Here is a 16,587-nt window from a genome sequence, read left to right as displayed (position 1 = left end):
CCTTCACAGTTTCTGACTGTGCAAATTACTGTGGAAAAATATGTTTTTCCTATTGCCTTAGAGTAATTGGATGTCAGAAGCTAATCATCAGCTGTTTGCTATAATTACACAGTTCTTGTACTGATAACAGGTTTGTACTTATGACTTTAATTAGGTGATAAGAACTGCACTGAAAAAAAAGTGCTAAAAATCAGATGTATGATGCAGACAATCTTTGAGTTAAGATTTAGTTTCCTTTCTATCACTACTTCACCTATTTTTTATCATTTCTGGATTACTCAGCTTTAACTGAACACCACAAAATAGGGGATAAAATATTTCAGTTCAGGTTTGTGCATTTGGACTTTCTTTTTGTTGTTGTTGTTTGGTTGTTGCTTTTTTGTTTTGTTTTGGTTTTTTTCACCATAGCCCAAAATAACGTGGATGAAAAACAAAGTGCTCATAATGAATGACCCAAGGTACCGGATGTTCAGCAACCAAGGTGTCTGTACCTTGGAGATCCGCAAACCCAACCCCTACGATGGAGGCACTTACACATGCCGAGCAGTCAATGAGCTGGGAGAGGCAGAAGTGGACTGTAAACTGGAAGTAAGAGGTAAGGGCTTTAAAGCATTGCAAACACCCTCTTTGCCTGAGCACTGTCTACAGAGATGAAAGGATGAAAGGCAAGTGCAAAAGGGAGTTCAATTTTCCTGGATTAAATCAATATCTCTGTTAGGACTAAATAATAATGTTTTCTTTTGTTCTGTTTCCATTAATAGAAAATTTTTATCAATTTCAGGTGGTTTAGAATTAACTGGGATACCATGAATGGCAACAGGACTTGGATAGGATGCCTAATGAATAATCTCAGAACCATATTTTTCAGAAAATTACTTCCTAGGAGAAGATAGGGTCATATTTAGCTGGACTAATTCCCACCAAAGTTTTAGTTTCAACTGTGGAATAAACTGAGTGTTGCTCAAAAAATTATTCTGAGGTTATAAGTAAGGAAAGCTGCTTAAAGCCAGCTGATAGGAAGTGTCTAACTAAGGAATTCTGAGGGAATTTAGGTGACATCAATATGGCTTTAATTACATTACTTCCATCATGTTAAGTCTATAATGAAAACCACATTTAAAATTTTTATGGATTTCATTGTGTTTATTTTGCATTTCAGTTTCCATTTTCTGTATTTTCTGATGTATCTTGTCCCACAGCTCTGATTTGCCAGCAAGAAGACATTTCAATAAATGTTTGGTCTATGTTAAGTAGAACACTTAAATAATGTAATGAAAATATGAATAATGTATTTTCTAGTTTTAAGATACTGTCTTTGAGATGTCCTCATCCTGGAACTAAGATTGCTTTCTTTAATCAAAAGCAAACTTTCTATTTCACAGCATAACAGAAAACTTCAACACCTGAGAAGGTTGCTTTGTCTATTTTTTCATACTGAAAAGCCAAGTTATGTTGCTAAGTGAACACAGCAGCTGAAGCTTAGCAAACCAGGACAGGCTAGGCGTTTGCTCTAGGCATATATAGCAAATTACTCTTAAACAACCAGAGTACAAAGACATAATTACATCTTCTTTCTCTCTTCTATTGACTTACATGTTGATTTATCATCCTCTTAAGTTTCCCAGACTGTTTGTTCATTTAGGAGGGCTCCCCAGATGACTGCTCACCATGCTGATGCAGAGCAGAGACCTGCGGATTTCTGACTCACTGGAAATGAATTGCAGTGTGTGCGTGTGTGTTTGTTTTCATATGTACAGCTTTAAACTAGTTCAGCTTTATTCCAGCAAGTCAGACTACCAAACTCTTTATTTGTAAGATTATGAGATAAAATTGAATGTTGTCTGAATAAGGATAACAGGCTCAAGGCTCTGCTGCCTATCTGGTGAACATACAAGCTACGGTGCTATTACTATAGATAGGTGGTTTGACTTACTAGTAAGTCGTGCTAGAGAGCTCTATGCCATGAAAGAGTATTTATTGTAGCAAGCTATGTTTCCTTACACTGGCTAGAATTACTTTTAGCCATCCATCTCTGACATATTGGAGAACTTAAATTTACCGTGCCTATATAAATGCTCAGCCCCAAAAGTACCTGAACAGCCTAGAATTTCAGAGTGTGCATAATATTGGAATATTGTGGCTATTAATATTATCAGCATGCTACAATTTTCTACATTTTAGCCATTTTCTTACACAATTTTAGGTGTAAAATTAACCCCCCTCCCTAGTTGTTGCTAAATGTAATGCTCGTTTCCTGAAAATATTTTAGTGATACATATAAGCACAATTAAAATAATAAAAACTTATTCTGTCCTCATAAGAGGTTTTTCATGTACTGATGTTATTTCAGATATACAATCTTTTGTTCTTGGTTTTAAGTTTTGCTGAGTGAATTTAAAGATGGCAGTTACATGACCTACTCAGTACAATTACACATTTAGTGGCTTTGTTTTGTAAATGTGTTTGTGTAAAAAGTCATGTAATAGATTACTCTTTCTCATCTGTCTTGAAAGATAATAACATATGCAGAATCTCATAACAAAAAAAATACTGTATGTATCTCTTGAGTTTGTTGAAGTAGACCCCTAAATTTGGCTCTAAATCTCCCACTACAAGCACTAAAAAACTGATTCCTTATCAGCTTCACTGAGGTCGATGAAAAGAATTAGATAAGGTGCTGTGCTTCTTTTATCATGGAAAAAACATCTTTGGAGAACCTTTATCTTGGAAGTGAAATAAAGGTTGGTGATCACTCTAATAATAGGTTGGTGACAGCAAAGTTGCTGTACAAGAAATTTTATTTTTAAAAGGTGCAAAGATCAACTGGGAAAAATTTCAAATGCAAATAAATACCACTATAAATATTCTAATTCTGCAGTGATCTATCATGGAGTAATTAACCCAGGAGAACCACTCAGCTTGGCGGGGGATAATCAGGTTTATAATGCGCGTACTCCTCTGGACATTCCATTTCATTCCCACCCTCTCTTTCCACATGCAAATGCATTTTCTGCATGCAAAGTGTGTATTTCTTTGCTTTTTTAGATTAAACTAGCTGGAGTCTCATGGCATACATTGTCTATGTCACATGAGAAAAGAAGGCCAAATTAATCAAGAAAATACCCAATCATATGGGTATTTAATATCAGAATTACCAAGGTTTTAGACAAATTTCATAAAAGTACATGTATCTATAAAGAATGTATTTAATGACTGTGAATATGTTAGACCACAACACTTAGATCTTTCCAGGAGAAAGAAATATGCATTTCAAATAAACCAGCTTTCAGTTAGTTTGTAGAATTACTGAAAGACCAGAAGTATCATAAAGTCATTTGCTGCACTTAAAAGGCATTCTTTATAGCAGATTACTCTTTGGTTACAAATTATTGCTCAGAATGATAATCCAAGCCTGAACTTAACCTACCAATTTTAAGGATGAAATCTTGATTCAATTACTTACAAGTAGAAAATTTTGCTTGATTTACTTCATTTCTTCTAGAGCTTATTTTATTCAAGTACATTTGGACTCAGAAAATTTGACTCCTTCTATAGAAATGTCTTTTTCCTTGCAATCTTGATTCAGATTCAGAATAATAACAGTGCAGTTTTAAAATGACAGATGCCCATAAACTGGTCTGCAATGTATTATTCATCCAGATTCATGATTTCAGTCCTAAAACATGTTAGGAGATCAGACTGGATAATGTTTCTGCAGCTTTTGAACTACTGAGGTATTTTTCTTAAAAGGCTACAATAGGTAAAAAGTTCAGTGCTTTTATAGACATACACATAGATAAGTGTATATAAATGGGTGTTTTATAAAGTCAGAATGTTTAATTAAAGGTAAGGGCTCCTACAGAATAAATAGCATACTTTAGTAATGTAAATATGGATATATGGCAAAGTACATACTATAGTGCACAGGTATGTAATTAGTCTGTACTTGATTATTTTGCCTTACAGAGTTTCAACATATATATATATATATTCTTCAGTGTTATGTGTGTGCCTTTTTTTTTCCCCCGCTGGAAAATACTACATATATATATATATAGATATATATAGATATATATAGATATATATATATATGTGTGTGTGTGTGTGTGTTAGCTTCTTTGAAGCTACATTTGGAAACTTTTATCATAAATATATTTTGGTTCCAATCTATACTTGTGACTAATTAGAGGTTTTTATAGTTACTTGTACCTATTAATCTAGCTTTTACATATTAATGATAATTTTGAAGTGGAACTGGTTCCCTACCTTTTACTCTTCATGTGCTTCTTTTCCCACATATTTTACATGACTAAGGATTAAATTATCACTTTGACATAATTGTAATAATAATTTCACTCAACATTTTCTCTCCACTTTTGTGTTTGCAATTAAATTGTTACTTCTCTTTCTCTCTCTCCCTTAGTTACACAGTAAGGATTTTTGAATGTGTATTGTCATCTAAGGTAAGCTTTCATATGGTTCTTGCATATGAAGCTTATGTCTGTTTATACGTCATACAATGTCTGCCTAGTATGGCATGATTTTCATTATGTCACTTAATGAAAATGTCTTTATAAGTTAGCAGCATAATGGTTTTAAGGCATACAAATTCAGATTTTAGTAATTGCTTGTTACGGTAATTCTTAGTAGTACATCCCATATCTTCTAATGGTGCATGTTTCAGTGGAATTTAACAGTGCATAACTTAGTATGATTAATTAGCACAAATAAAATGCAAGTAATAAAAAGAGCATTATGTATTTACAGCAAGTTATTTTTTTATAGGAATATGCCTCTACATAAACAAAATATTTATTCCAGCATTAACTTCTTTTAAAAAGGAATGATTCATAGCACAACTTGCACTCCATGAGCTGAAAGAATGCCAAAAAGCTGAAAGAATGCCAAAAAGCATGCTTTTTTTTTTTTTTTTTTGGTCTGTTTTGTGCATCTTCCTAAGGTTGGGGGCGAACACTTCTGCCACAATGATGACATGAAATGAGACAGCACAGTCTCATAATCACTAGTAACTAATAGCATTTTAATTTAATAATCCTTGTGTTAATAAAGGTTATAAGTTCTTAAAAATCTCTACTTGGCATAAATGTTGTATGTATCAGCTCAATTGCATTTAGCTGAAGCATTCAGAGAGTGTTATCTTCACCCTGGAAATGTACTTTTGCTTTAAAGCTTTTGGTGTGTTCCAGAAAAAGCTCAGAAGGTAAGTGCAGCTATCAGTGGGTGGCTTGCAACCTGCAGAACACAATATTCATGGAGATTAGTAAAGGGAATAGTAATGGTATATAGCTTTCTTAAAGCAATTTACACCCTTTGTCTGGAGAAAGGGCAGATTTGAAAGTTTTTAGCAAAATATTTATCTTTCTCCCACTGTTTCTTCCAAACATCATCTGATTTCAATGAAACTAATAGAAATATTGGTGTTTACTTTCCATGGCTTTTAAATCAGTGGCATGGGGCATCCACAACCACTATGAGCAACATGAGCCAGGGTCCCACCACTTTCACAGTGAAGAATGCCTTCTTTGTATCTAATCTACACCCACCCTTTTCCAGTCTGAAGCCAGCACCCCTCGTCCTGTCACAACAGGCCCTTGTAAAAAATCCCTCTCCAGCTCTCTTGTAAGTTCCCTTTAGGTACTGGAAGGTGCTCTGAGGTTTCCCTGCAGCCTTCCCTTCCTCAGGCTGAACAGCCCCACAAAAAGTGAAATTTTGAAGTGAATTTAAAAGCAAATCCAGAATGATTCCTCAGACTTCCCCAGCAGATGAAAATTTCAGTTTTCATCATCTCTCTCTCTGGAGACTATATCTGAAATCCTGGCTTTTTAAATATGATTCTTTCACAGATGTCATCCCACTTGTAATTTTCAAGCAACATGGTAAATATTTTGCTAAATACCTAGGAACCATTTTAAGACCCAAAACTAGAATAAATTTAATATTTCTGCATGTTTTCCACAACTCATCCTGGTCAGTGTTTTCTACATTGCTCCCCCTGCACTGACTTCCATCTCTGACCATGCTCCACCCAGTGCGATGGAAAGCCAGGAGAGTTATTTGAAGTGAAGCTTATCATAAACTGCTGCATGTGCGAGATAAATGACTGAATATATGATACCCTAGAAATTAAATTCACCCTGCACAAGAGGACAGGAAAGGTCTGTATAGTACCAATTAAATAATGGCTAGATGTCATACTGGACTTTTGAGCGGGGCTGAATTTTACCACATCTCAAAGGGACTGACTAAAGCTTGTCACTTATGCCAGAGAATAAAGGTGCAAAGCTGTTGCTCCGGGGACCTTCAAACTCAAGATTACCTGTTTTCCTTGTTTGTAGGTGGGCTTTCCTTCTTCAAGCTATTAATGGATGGAGTGCCTCCGCATATCATTGACTCATATATGCGTGAAGTGCAGGCAGACAAAACTGAAGGGAAGTGAGAGTCCGTCCACAGTGCTTCCTCCCACTGCACTGGAAGCTGGTAGCAGAATAACAGCATTTTAGTTCTTGCAACAACAGAAAAACATGTGCGGTGGGGGATTTTATGACTTTTTTTTTTTTCCTTAATTGTCCTTTTGTTTTCCCTACCTGCTCTTACTGAAAAGAAAGAATACGCATGGATTGCTTTGAGGTTGAAATGAAATGAACTGAAGACAACACACATTTTGTAATGTTCAGCTTTATTTTCTGTTTGATATCGTGTTCTGTTTTTTAATGAGGAAAGAGGGGAAGCTGTGTAACAAGCATAAGGAGGCAGTCAGTCTGTACTCAGTGGTACAAAGCATATCTTTCTCAGACTGGAAGTACATGGATTAGCCAGTAGATGTGCAATAAGATCCTTGGAATACATACCTCTGATAATGTACCTTATTCACCTGAGAATTGTTTAACAGAATATGGTTTTACTATAATGTAACTAATGCATATGTAATTAATGATCATTTAAGCTGAACATATCTTCCTATAGAAGTTTTGATTTCCTAAATCCAACCCATCAGTCTCTCAACTTAAGTGAAATTGTTTTATTTAATGTACAATAAACATGAAGTGTTTAAGATCTATTAAGTTCTTGTTTACTTTTTTCTGTCTCATTTTACCACATTTCTTGTTTTATTTCTACTTACAATAAAGCAGGAACTTGTGCCCACCATGTGGAGTGGAAAGCAGTATCAGCAGTCACCTAACCCAGTGTGCTTATACCTTAAGATACATGACACTGAATGTGAGTGGAGATAAATACTACCAATACATACAACTTTTTATCTGTGCATTTTTCAATACTTTAAATGTGATAAATGCCAGCCATGATGGCTTTCACCATTCTGGATCCACTCCCTTTCCCCAGTAATTCATGGAGCTCTTGTAGCTATCACATCAGAAAAGGGACTCAGACATAGCACTGGTGAGTTCACCATGCATGGCAAAAGTGCCTGAGATAAGGCGGAATAGCTACATTTCTTCTTCAACTGCAGCATCATTAACCTCCAAGTTCTTTAGGAGAGGGGGTGATTGACCCTGAGTCTCCAGCAAACCCTGAAACATGTGAGACACAAGGTCACACATATTTTGGCCAGTTCCCTATTGCCCTGACATTTATTTACAAGTTCTCACTCTGGCTGTACAAATAGGGCAGGTTATGTGCTCACTGGCTAATGACTGATCTCCAATTAGGGTTTTTAAAGATAAAGGCCTACTTAGACCAGAAGTACATTACAAGATGTTTATTTGATGTCAGCGCATTTTCAAACATTCAGCAGTCAGTAAATATGCAATAATAAAAGAATGTGTTACTCTGAACTGCCACACCTAAAGTGGTGTTTTTGCAATTGTGCTCCCACTTCTTTTGCTTTGAGCATCTGAGTGCATTTTCTCACATTGTTCTGTAAATCTTACTCTGAGAGATGATAGATAGATAGATAGATAGATAGATAGATAGATAGATAGATAGATTCTTTTTATTTTCTCCCCTTTTTTTTTTTTTATTATTTCTTCTGCAGTGCTATCTCTGCAGGGAAACAATTCTTCATTCACAGTGATCCTGGACACCCCTCCACACCCCACCTGCATTTCACTCTGCTCCTGCCAAAATCAGTCCTCTCCTATACATTCATTCACACCTATACGTGAAAGAAAGCAACACATCTACTAGGAAAATAATTTAATACCGGATTAATAATTCCTGTTTATTCTGTATCTCACCAGTGAATTGAGACTACTTCCATCTATTTTGAAGCACAGAAAGCTGCAGGAGAAGGTCAATTTGATTAAATGCCACAGAGGTTTAAACATTTAAGCACACGGCCCTCATTTAAAGTAATATCAATCTGTTATAATCAGCACCAAAAGCTAGTTATTGTGAATTTGTGCTTGTCAGTAAGCCCAAAAATTAAAGCACACAGCCATCTGCACTTTGTATGTATAATATGTGCAGCTTCAAGGTTACATTTATCTGCCTCCTCAGTCTTAATATCCCACACATAATAACCCGGAAGCCAGCACAACCTCAGCTTCTGCGGGCTCTCTGCGGATGGAATTAGCTACTCTAATTTCTCCCAGATGCCAGCGTTGTTAAACAACAAGCTGAACTAAGCTCCTTTTCCCTGTGAGAACAGTAAGCGTCGTACTCGGCTGCCCTCAATTCCTCCCCCCGTGCATCGCCCAGGATTTGCCATTGGCCGTCCCTCGGGCTGGGGACGCACCACGCCAGCGGGAAGCACGGGGCACCGGGCCGTGGCTGGGGCTGAGAGGAGGGGCATTAACCTGCTCTAAATCCAGAATACCCCGAGCAGCCACCGCTCTGGATTAGGAGTTAACCGACTTTCAGAGAAATGACTGGATGGCTTAGGACAGGACAGGGATTTCTAGTGATTTAAACAGGCTGCAGAACCTCATCTGGAGAATAACAGAAGGTGAAGTTTTGGTTTATGACAATTTGCCCTAATGGGAGTCTCCAGGAACGATGTTTAGTGGATGTAATAGTGACCAAGTCCAAAGAGTTAGGAAAATGCTAATGAAATCTGCAGCTAATATCAGCGTAGGAAAATAAAGAGGTGTCAAAGACAGCAACTACAGAAGAAACAGCTTAGAGGGAACAGAAGCAACAGAATATCATACTGTAGAAGAAGTGACGTAATGCTCCAAAGAAATTTCTCCAAAGCTACAGGGATTTCCAGGTAATTAGTGAACCTGAAAGAGACCTAGGAGTAACCTAGGAGGACAGCAAATACATGTAAACACACATAGACAGACACACAAATATGAATCAAAGTTAATTTTTAATTTTTTAATTTATTTTTAATGAAGCCAGAAGAAAATATTTGGTCTTCTCTTGGCTTCCATTTGCTTTCTTTGCCCATGGAAGGTTATTTGGCATAAAAATGTAGAAATACAGCTCCATTCTCAAACTGGTATATGTGGATCTTGATATACCAAGATCCACATATACCAGTTTGAGAATGGAGGCAAGGCACTGCAGGTACCCATTTGCAATGAAATAGCACAGCTACTGCCAGCACACTTTTCCCTTACTGAAAACAATCTCACAAATATAAAGGAGAGGAAGAAAAAAGAGACAAGTGATCTTTAAAAGATTATTTAATTTGGGATATACTGTTAATAACTGTTTATAATAACTGTTAATACTGTCTTTATGGAGGGTCAGAAATTTTAAAAAGTATTCCTTTTATAAGAAATATTTCAAGCTTCCTGAACTTCCTTTTATGGGGAAAAAGAAAAAATGTATTATTGGTACCTTTTACAGAGCATTGTGAAGAGACTCTTTATGAAAGTCTTCTGTTGCATTTTGAGATTCTAGAGCAAAAGGCATTCTATTTTAAGCACAGTGTACTTACTGTCACTTGACTTTCATATCCTGCTTTCCTGACTGACAGGTAAAGCTGCTGCTTTGGAAGCAAAGCTGTATCTTGAATGCTGAGGAAGCACTAGAAGACTAAACACACCGGACTTAAAATTCTATGTTCCCTTATTCTACACTTTGCTGATGAATACTTTAGAATTTAGAACAAACCCCTCCCCAAGCCCAGTGATGAATTCCATAGGGAATCTATTTCTTCCTTTAATGTGACCTTTGTTTTTTATGCCAGTTACTTTTCCCTCCACTTCTTTCCCTAGTTTCTCTTCTTTTCCTCCAGGTATCCAAAGAGCAATCTCTCCATAAATACCAGTTCTATTATGCTCATTGGCCACAGCGATGCACAGGATATTAAAAGAAACAGTTTTACCCTCTTCCAAATGCAGTGATTCCAGTGGACTGGGGATCTGACTGGTTGAGAATCTGTCAGATTTCCCTTTTGCCTTTCTTCAGCTGGCTGTAACTGGACCTTTCTTTACTATGTTATATGTTACCTTCTGTTCTGCTAGCAGTTCCTATCCCATCTGCTTTGGCCTCTAATGACAATTGCTGCATCATACTGTTTTCAGTGATCTGTAAATAAATCAGCTGATGAATGACATAGCACATAGCACATAGTGGGATTCAGAAACCACCATTTAACATGTGTCAAGCATTCCTGACTCTTGCAGTAGAGAAACCTATTCAAATACATAATAACTTTATCAGTTGAAGGCAATCAGTTCACTTTGAATAATAGGAAGTGGCTCTGTCCAGGAAATGGCAGTGTCTGGACAGAAAGCTGCACCCTCTGGCTCACAGTGGAGTAACTTAAAAAGAGAATTTCTGGTACTAAGAGGATGCCATTGCAGGTTGTATTTTTCACTTTCTACTTCAGCTACACAGCTTTTCCTTGGCCTCACTCAGAAACCACACACCTTCCTAGAGACTCGACTCAGGGATACATCTAAAATCCTTCACACGACCAATTCAAATAATTTGATATGCCAAAATTTCTCAAAAGGCACGTTTGCTTTGAAGCACCTTCTCTAAGCAAGTCAAGGATGGGAAGTAAGTCGTGTGTAACACCGTGTGCAGCTGCTCCGTAACATGTTAAGACCAGAACTCCTCAAGCAATGGGTCCCCTCCGGGAGGTGGAGGGATCCTTGGGTGATGCCATAGGATCACCTCCCTGCAGGCACGGCTGCCCTGTCCTGCTGGCAGCAGGGAGGTCACCTGCTGCTCAAACCCTGCCTTTATCCTTTGCTCCAGCAAAAATCCTTCTGGACACCAGCTGCTTGCACCTCCACTGTGGCCACTATGTGCATGATAAAACCTGTGAAAGGGAAGTAAGCCGAACGAGGCAAATCACGGGTGAGAGCGGCACTCATTCATCCCGCCGCGATGAGAGATGCGCGCACGGGCGCCTCTCCCCGGGGACAGCACCGGCCCTGACCGCCCGCGGCCTGCGGAGGCCCTGCCGGCAGCACCCCGCCCCGACCGAGGGCTTCCCCGCCGCCCGGGCATCCCCAGCCCCACAGGGCGAGGAGGGGCCAGCGGAGCCGTGCCCGCTCCGGGGCTGGGGCCGTGAGAGCGCCGCGTGTTCGGGGCGAAGGAGCCAACGCCGAGCCGGGAGCGAGGGCGTTCGCCACGCGTTGGCCGAGGTGGGGGCGGCCGTTCCCCTCCGGCCAAGCCGCTGTTGGGCGTCGGCCTCTTCCGCCACCGCCCCCGGCTCGGCTCAGCCCCGCCCCGAGCGGCGGCGGCGGCTCCTTGACCCCGGTGCCATGCGTCCCGGTGGTGCGGGCATGGCCGTGTCCTGGGCGCTACCCGCGCCCCTCAGCCCGGCGCAGCTGAAGCGCCTGGAGCAGCACCGCTACAGCGCGGCCGGGCGCTCGCTGCTGGAGCCGTGGCTGCAGCCCTACTGGGGCTGGCTGGTGGAGCAGGTTCCGCGGGGGCTGGCGCCCAACGCCATCACCATGGGCGGCCTCCTGCTGAACTGCCTGACGGCGCTGCCGCTCATCGCCTGCTGCCCCAGCGCCACCGAGCAGGTACCGCCCGACGCGGCTGGCGCCGGGCGCGGGGGCCGCGGCTCGGCCCGGCTGGTGCCTCCCGACAGTGCCCGGAGCCGGGGGCCGTGCCCGCCGCGGTGCGGTGCCCTGTCACTTCGGGCTCCCCCGCAGCGACACGCGTGGCCCGCCCCTTGGCAGGGAGGGCTGCGGGGTTGTCCTGAGGAATCGGGGGAGCGGTGACGCGCAGCTCACCCTTTGGGGCAGCAGGGGTCAAGCTGGAGATAGGTGTTAAGGCTGGAATGCCAAAACGCTGTAGGGATCACGTGGAAGGACGAGGTTCACTGGCCACAGGGCGCCGTGGGGCTTTGGTGTGGTGGGCACTTGGCCTGCAGTGCACGCTGCCTCCCCCACGGCCCATCTTGCATTCCATGTGCGTGCCTCTGGCTGGGAAGGGAATGTCCCCCTCCTCAAGAGCGTGGTTGTCACACAGGGGCCGTGGACGTAGAAACAACAGCTGGTCATGATTGAGGGTGCGGGATGTGCCCAGGAGCAGGGCAGGGCTGGACCACGAGACACGGCTGATGCCGCTTGGGCATCAGAGCTGCTGCTGGGTTGGGTGGCAGATGCGTTAGCTGACAGCTTCTCAAATGTATCCCTCCTTGTGTGGGAAACACTTAATGCTTTAACTTCTGGAGGGAAAACAGGCTTGTTAAGGTGGGCTGGTGCTACTCTCACTTGACCTGCAGTGCCTACAGTTTCTCAGTGAATTTCAGGAGCGCCATCAGAGCTTCCCAGCCTGTTGCAAGTTTCCCATTGTAGAGTCTTTATGGTAGAGTAGAAAATAGCAGGGGGAAATTGCTTTATGTGGATACAATACCTTGAAAGGTGGCCATTGTTTTTCTTGTGTTCTGATGGGCTTAAATTCTAACAGCAGAGGTCGGCAGTTGGTTGGGAATTTTTTAATACCATAGCTTTACCCTAGTGAGTGTTCTTGTCAGAAGAACATTTCTTTTTCTCTAGTTGCTTTGTCCTTAGTGTTAGCAGAGGTATTTGTGGCAGACATATCAGGAAACTGATCCAGACTGAAATTAGCTTTGGTTTGGTCTCACCCTAATCACTCCCCCCCCATACACATCACCAGGTAGAGGCACTCAGGCAGTAGAAGGGAAGACAGAGATGACAGTGAATGGTTGGAAATTACAGACGGTCTTCTAGTCCCACTCTCAGAATTAAAATGCTTTTGTACTGCTACCTTTAGCTTAGTTTTGTGATGAAAATATCAGTTGTACCAGCTATGTGTCTGAATGCTCATTTTAGCTTTTTCTCTTTGCTGTTCAAAACTAAAAGCAGAAAGTAAATTTTAATTAAGTTACTTTTCCTTTGAGGATTCTTGTACAAAAAGAAAAAAAGTTGAGTTGCAGATATCCAGGGAATTATTCCTTCCAGGAAAACTTAGATTGCGTTTTAGGAACTTTTCTGTTTGAACTGTTTAATTTTTTTTTTTAATTGTGGAAGCTGGATTTTATAAAAACCTATAGTTTGGACTATACTTTCATGTTCAGATATCAGTATATCCTTTATAAACATGCAGTGTGTATCTAGCCTTATCCTATTGTTTTGTTTGTTGCCTCTGGTCTGTGAGAATAGCCCTGATTTTCTCTTGTTGCATCACTTAGAAGCATCATTCTCCCTCCAGCTTGTTTAATGACTCATCTTGTCTTCCACCTAAGCTGAGGTCAGGTTTCTGGATGGCTTTTTGAAAAAGCTAAAACTGCTGCAACACTGACAGGTGCTGCATGCACTGTTGTAATATCTCCTTTGTAGTTTTGACTGGGATGTGTAGGCTGGAAGGGATTGGTGCAGCTGACAATTATGTTAAAGACGGTTGAAATCACAGACTGAACTAATACTGTAGTGCACTTCAACAGCACCTCTTTCCATCATGAACGTGCGTGATCACCTGATGGACAAACATCCATTGTTTATAACATTGTTAGAGTCTCATAGGTAGGAGCACTGAATAGGAGACTTGGATAAAGTAACAAGCAGGTTTGGGTTTTGGCGTTGGGGGTTTTCTTTGATTTCGTTTATGTGTTTTTTTTATTCCCTAACCAATCTTAGCCTTTATTGAAAGCACAAAAGTCTTGATGTTTGTACAAACCATCCAAAACAAGTAAGACTGGTAGTTGAAATTCCTCAGAGAGCAGCTGCTAACAGATGCTTAGAAAGGAGATCTTTCTCCAGTATATATATATACACCTTTCCAGCTGCAGAAGACTGGTTTAGCAGTCTCTTTGCAAGAGATTCTGTTTGGGTTACTTACTAGAAAGCAACTGATAGATCTGTTTCCCCACAGACACTTTCCATCTCATGATATTGCCTTTTGAATTAATTGTTCCGAACCTGTTTGTACTTTCCGCTTCCATTTTGTTCTATTACAGTGATTTCTGTGATTTCATACTGCTTATTCCCATCCCCAGTGAAATTAATGTCTCAAACCACAAAATGCTCTTTTGTTCTCCTAACATGGAGCCGTTATTTCCCTATACACTATACTTTTTATTTTCATCAGTATCAGTAGTCACTAAAAGCCAGTTTGTTACTGACTGGCACAGTATGTTTTTGAATTATAAAATGTTGTCTGCTTCAGTAATGTTTTCTTGCCTAGCAGGAACATGGATTTTGTATCACTGTCTCCTGTAAGTGCATGTTTCGACACAAGCTTTCTTATTTACAGCCAAGCCATTAGCAGGTTGTGCCCCTCAGGCATTAATGTAACCATGATCCACATGCACATTTTTATTTTCATAATCTCTGTAATTTAGGACAGCAGTCTATAAAAACAGTATATAGGTGTGGTGGTGGAGAGGACACCACCTGCACATTTCATGTTCTGTGGAGCGCTGAAATATTGTTTTCACTGTGTCTGCAGCCTGGATTCTGTTCCTATTTTTTCTTTTCTATTTTTTTTTTTTTTTTGACACTCATTAGGAAATATTGAAGAATGAAAACTCTTGCGGACGTTAAGTGAGAACAATGTGTATCTGATGCATTAGAATGTGAAAGGAGCACTTTTTAGGTGAGGATTTGTATTTCATCCCCACCATAAGAATTGTTTTGCTCTACTGCTGGCAGACCACTCTGAAGCAGCTTGTCAGTTCATAAGGCTTTGCAGGGGAATCTTGCATATCCTTCCCCTTTCTGAGGAAAACCAGGAAGAAAACATCATTATATTCTTAAAAAGGAGAAAGGAAACTTTGATCCTCTGCTTTCATGGTTGCTTGTGGAGGGGTCTAGCTTTGGTAATCCTTCAATATCAGCCACAGGTCTCTCTAAAATCATAGAATAGCTGGGTGGAAGAGACCTTTAAAGGCCATCCTGTCCAGCCTCTCTGCCATCAGCAGGGACCTCTTCAGCTAGACTGGGTTGCTCAGAGTCCTGTCCGTTCTGACCTCGAATGTTTCCAGGGATGGGGCATCCACCACCTGTCTGGGCAACCTGTGCCAGTGTTTCATCACCCTCCTTATATTTAGTCTAAATCTGCCCTCTTTTATAAAGTCTTATAATTGTAGAATGGTTTGAAAAGATAGTTATAATCATTACAATATAATAACTACAGTTAGCATGCACTTCTGTCTGAAATTATATTTGAAAATTAATCTTGTAGCACTTACAGCGTGATGTAAGCAAAGAACTGGGAGCAGAGGAAGACAGGAAGAGAAAAGGATGGATTATGGATTTGCTTTTTGGGCAGTGATAGGAAAAGGGGACAGGAGCCCAAGCGTTCTCCTGCAGAGAGCTAAGGGAAGGAAGGGAGGCTTGTGGTGGTTCAAGAAATGGTGTAGTGAGTTTATAAAAGGGTGTCATACCTTGCTGAAATGTGCTGTTTAGAAAGCCATGTGTCTAGGGAGACCAAAAATTAGGGAAGGGTCTGAGTGCCTTCACCTGGCTCTACTGTCAGGTGTTTGGAGGGAGAGGAACATTTGTGAGATGCTGTCTCTGCCTTTCTCTCTCTTAAAAAAACTTTTAAAAGAACAACAGCAAACCCAAACAAACAACTGAACCACCTTTAAAATGAAAGAGGCCTGCCAGAGGGCAGAATGAGGGGAAGATATTGACAGGTGTGATATTATGTAAACAGCGGGGACACAGCTGAGATTTGTGGGAGAGAGAGTAAAGTAGAAAAGAAGTTAAACTGCAGCATGTGTCTGGAGAGGGAGAGCATGGAGGAAAAAGCATTGCCTGACTTGGAAAAGAAATGTGAAGCACTGAGTGGAGTGGGAAATTCAGCCAAAACCCACAAGAGGGGAACAGATCAGTTGTGAATGGGAGGAAGGAGGTTATTTGGCATGCAGTAAGAAGGTACAGGAAACCTGACACAGAAGGATGGGAGCTCTCTCAGACAGGGCTTGTTGGAGAGACGAGGATGCTAAAGGAATGCAGAGGGTCCTTGGTATGCATGAAATGCACTTGGACTATGTTATGATTATCATTTTTTTCATCCATGCTGTCTTCCCTGCTGTACTTCAGGTTTTAACAGCCCCTTCCCTCTTCTTGCTATTAGTACAATTGCACAGTGCTTTGTGCTGAACAGAAGCACGGGAAATGATCCATGTTTAGGGGGTGGAGGAGGGGGAGGTCCAGTCAGAACGTCTCCCTCTATTCTGGATCTGATCCAGAGATGTGCCACGTAAACAAGGGCAGCACTATT

At 40.9% G+C, this 16,587-nt stretch overlaps 2 protein-coding genes across 4 annotated transcripts in view; both read left to right on the top strand.

Annotated features, from left to right (window-relative positions):
- Positions 1-6,439, top strand: part of MYBPC1 (myosin binding protein C1) — a 69,030-nt gene extending 62,591 nt beyond the window's left edge. Inside the window, exons 31-34 of the mRNA XM_053942481.1 lie at positions 409-595; positions 2,879-2,937; positions 4,424-4,463; positions 6,357-6,439. Coding sequence (XP_053798456.1) covers positions 409-595; positions 2,879-2,937; positions 4,424-4,444 — 267 coding nt within the window. The 3' untranslated portion in view covers positions 4,445-4,463; positions 6,357-6,439. The remainder of the gene's footprint in view (positions 1-408; positions 596-2,878; positions 2,938-4,423; positions 4,464-6,356) is intronic.
- A 4,900-nt stretch (positions 6,440-11,339) lies between these two features.
- CHPT1 (choline phosphotransferase 1) overlaps positions 11,340-16,587 on the top strand; it is a 20,819-nt gene continuing 15,571 nt past the window's right edge. The window contains exon 1 of one of the 3 annotated variants that reach the window (XM_053942185.1): positions 11,340-11,915. In XM_053942185.1, coding sequence (XP_053798160.1) covers positions 11,652-11,915 — 264 coding nt within the window. In that variant the 5' untranslated portion in view covers positions 11,340-11,651. The remainder of the gene's footprint in view (positions 11,916-16,587) is intronic. The other 2 variants (XR_008430829.1, XM_053942184.1) reach the window with 2 other exon arrangements.

The sequence above is a fragment of the Vidua chalybeata genome, chromosome 5 (assembly GCF_026979565.1).
Source record: "Vidua chalybeata isolate OUT-0048 chromosome 5, bVidCha1 merged haplotype, whole genome shotgun sequence".
Taxonomy (NCBI): Eukaryota; Metazoa; Chordata; class Aves; order Passeriformes; family Viduidae; genus Vidua; species Vidua chalybeata.
The sequence above is the reverse complement of the archived record's forward strand: the minus strand, read 5'-3'. Positions and strand labels throughout refer to the sequence as shown.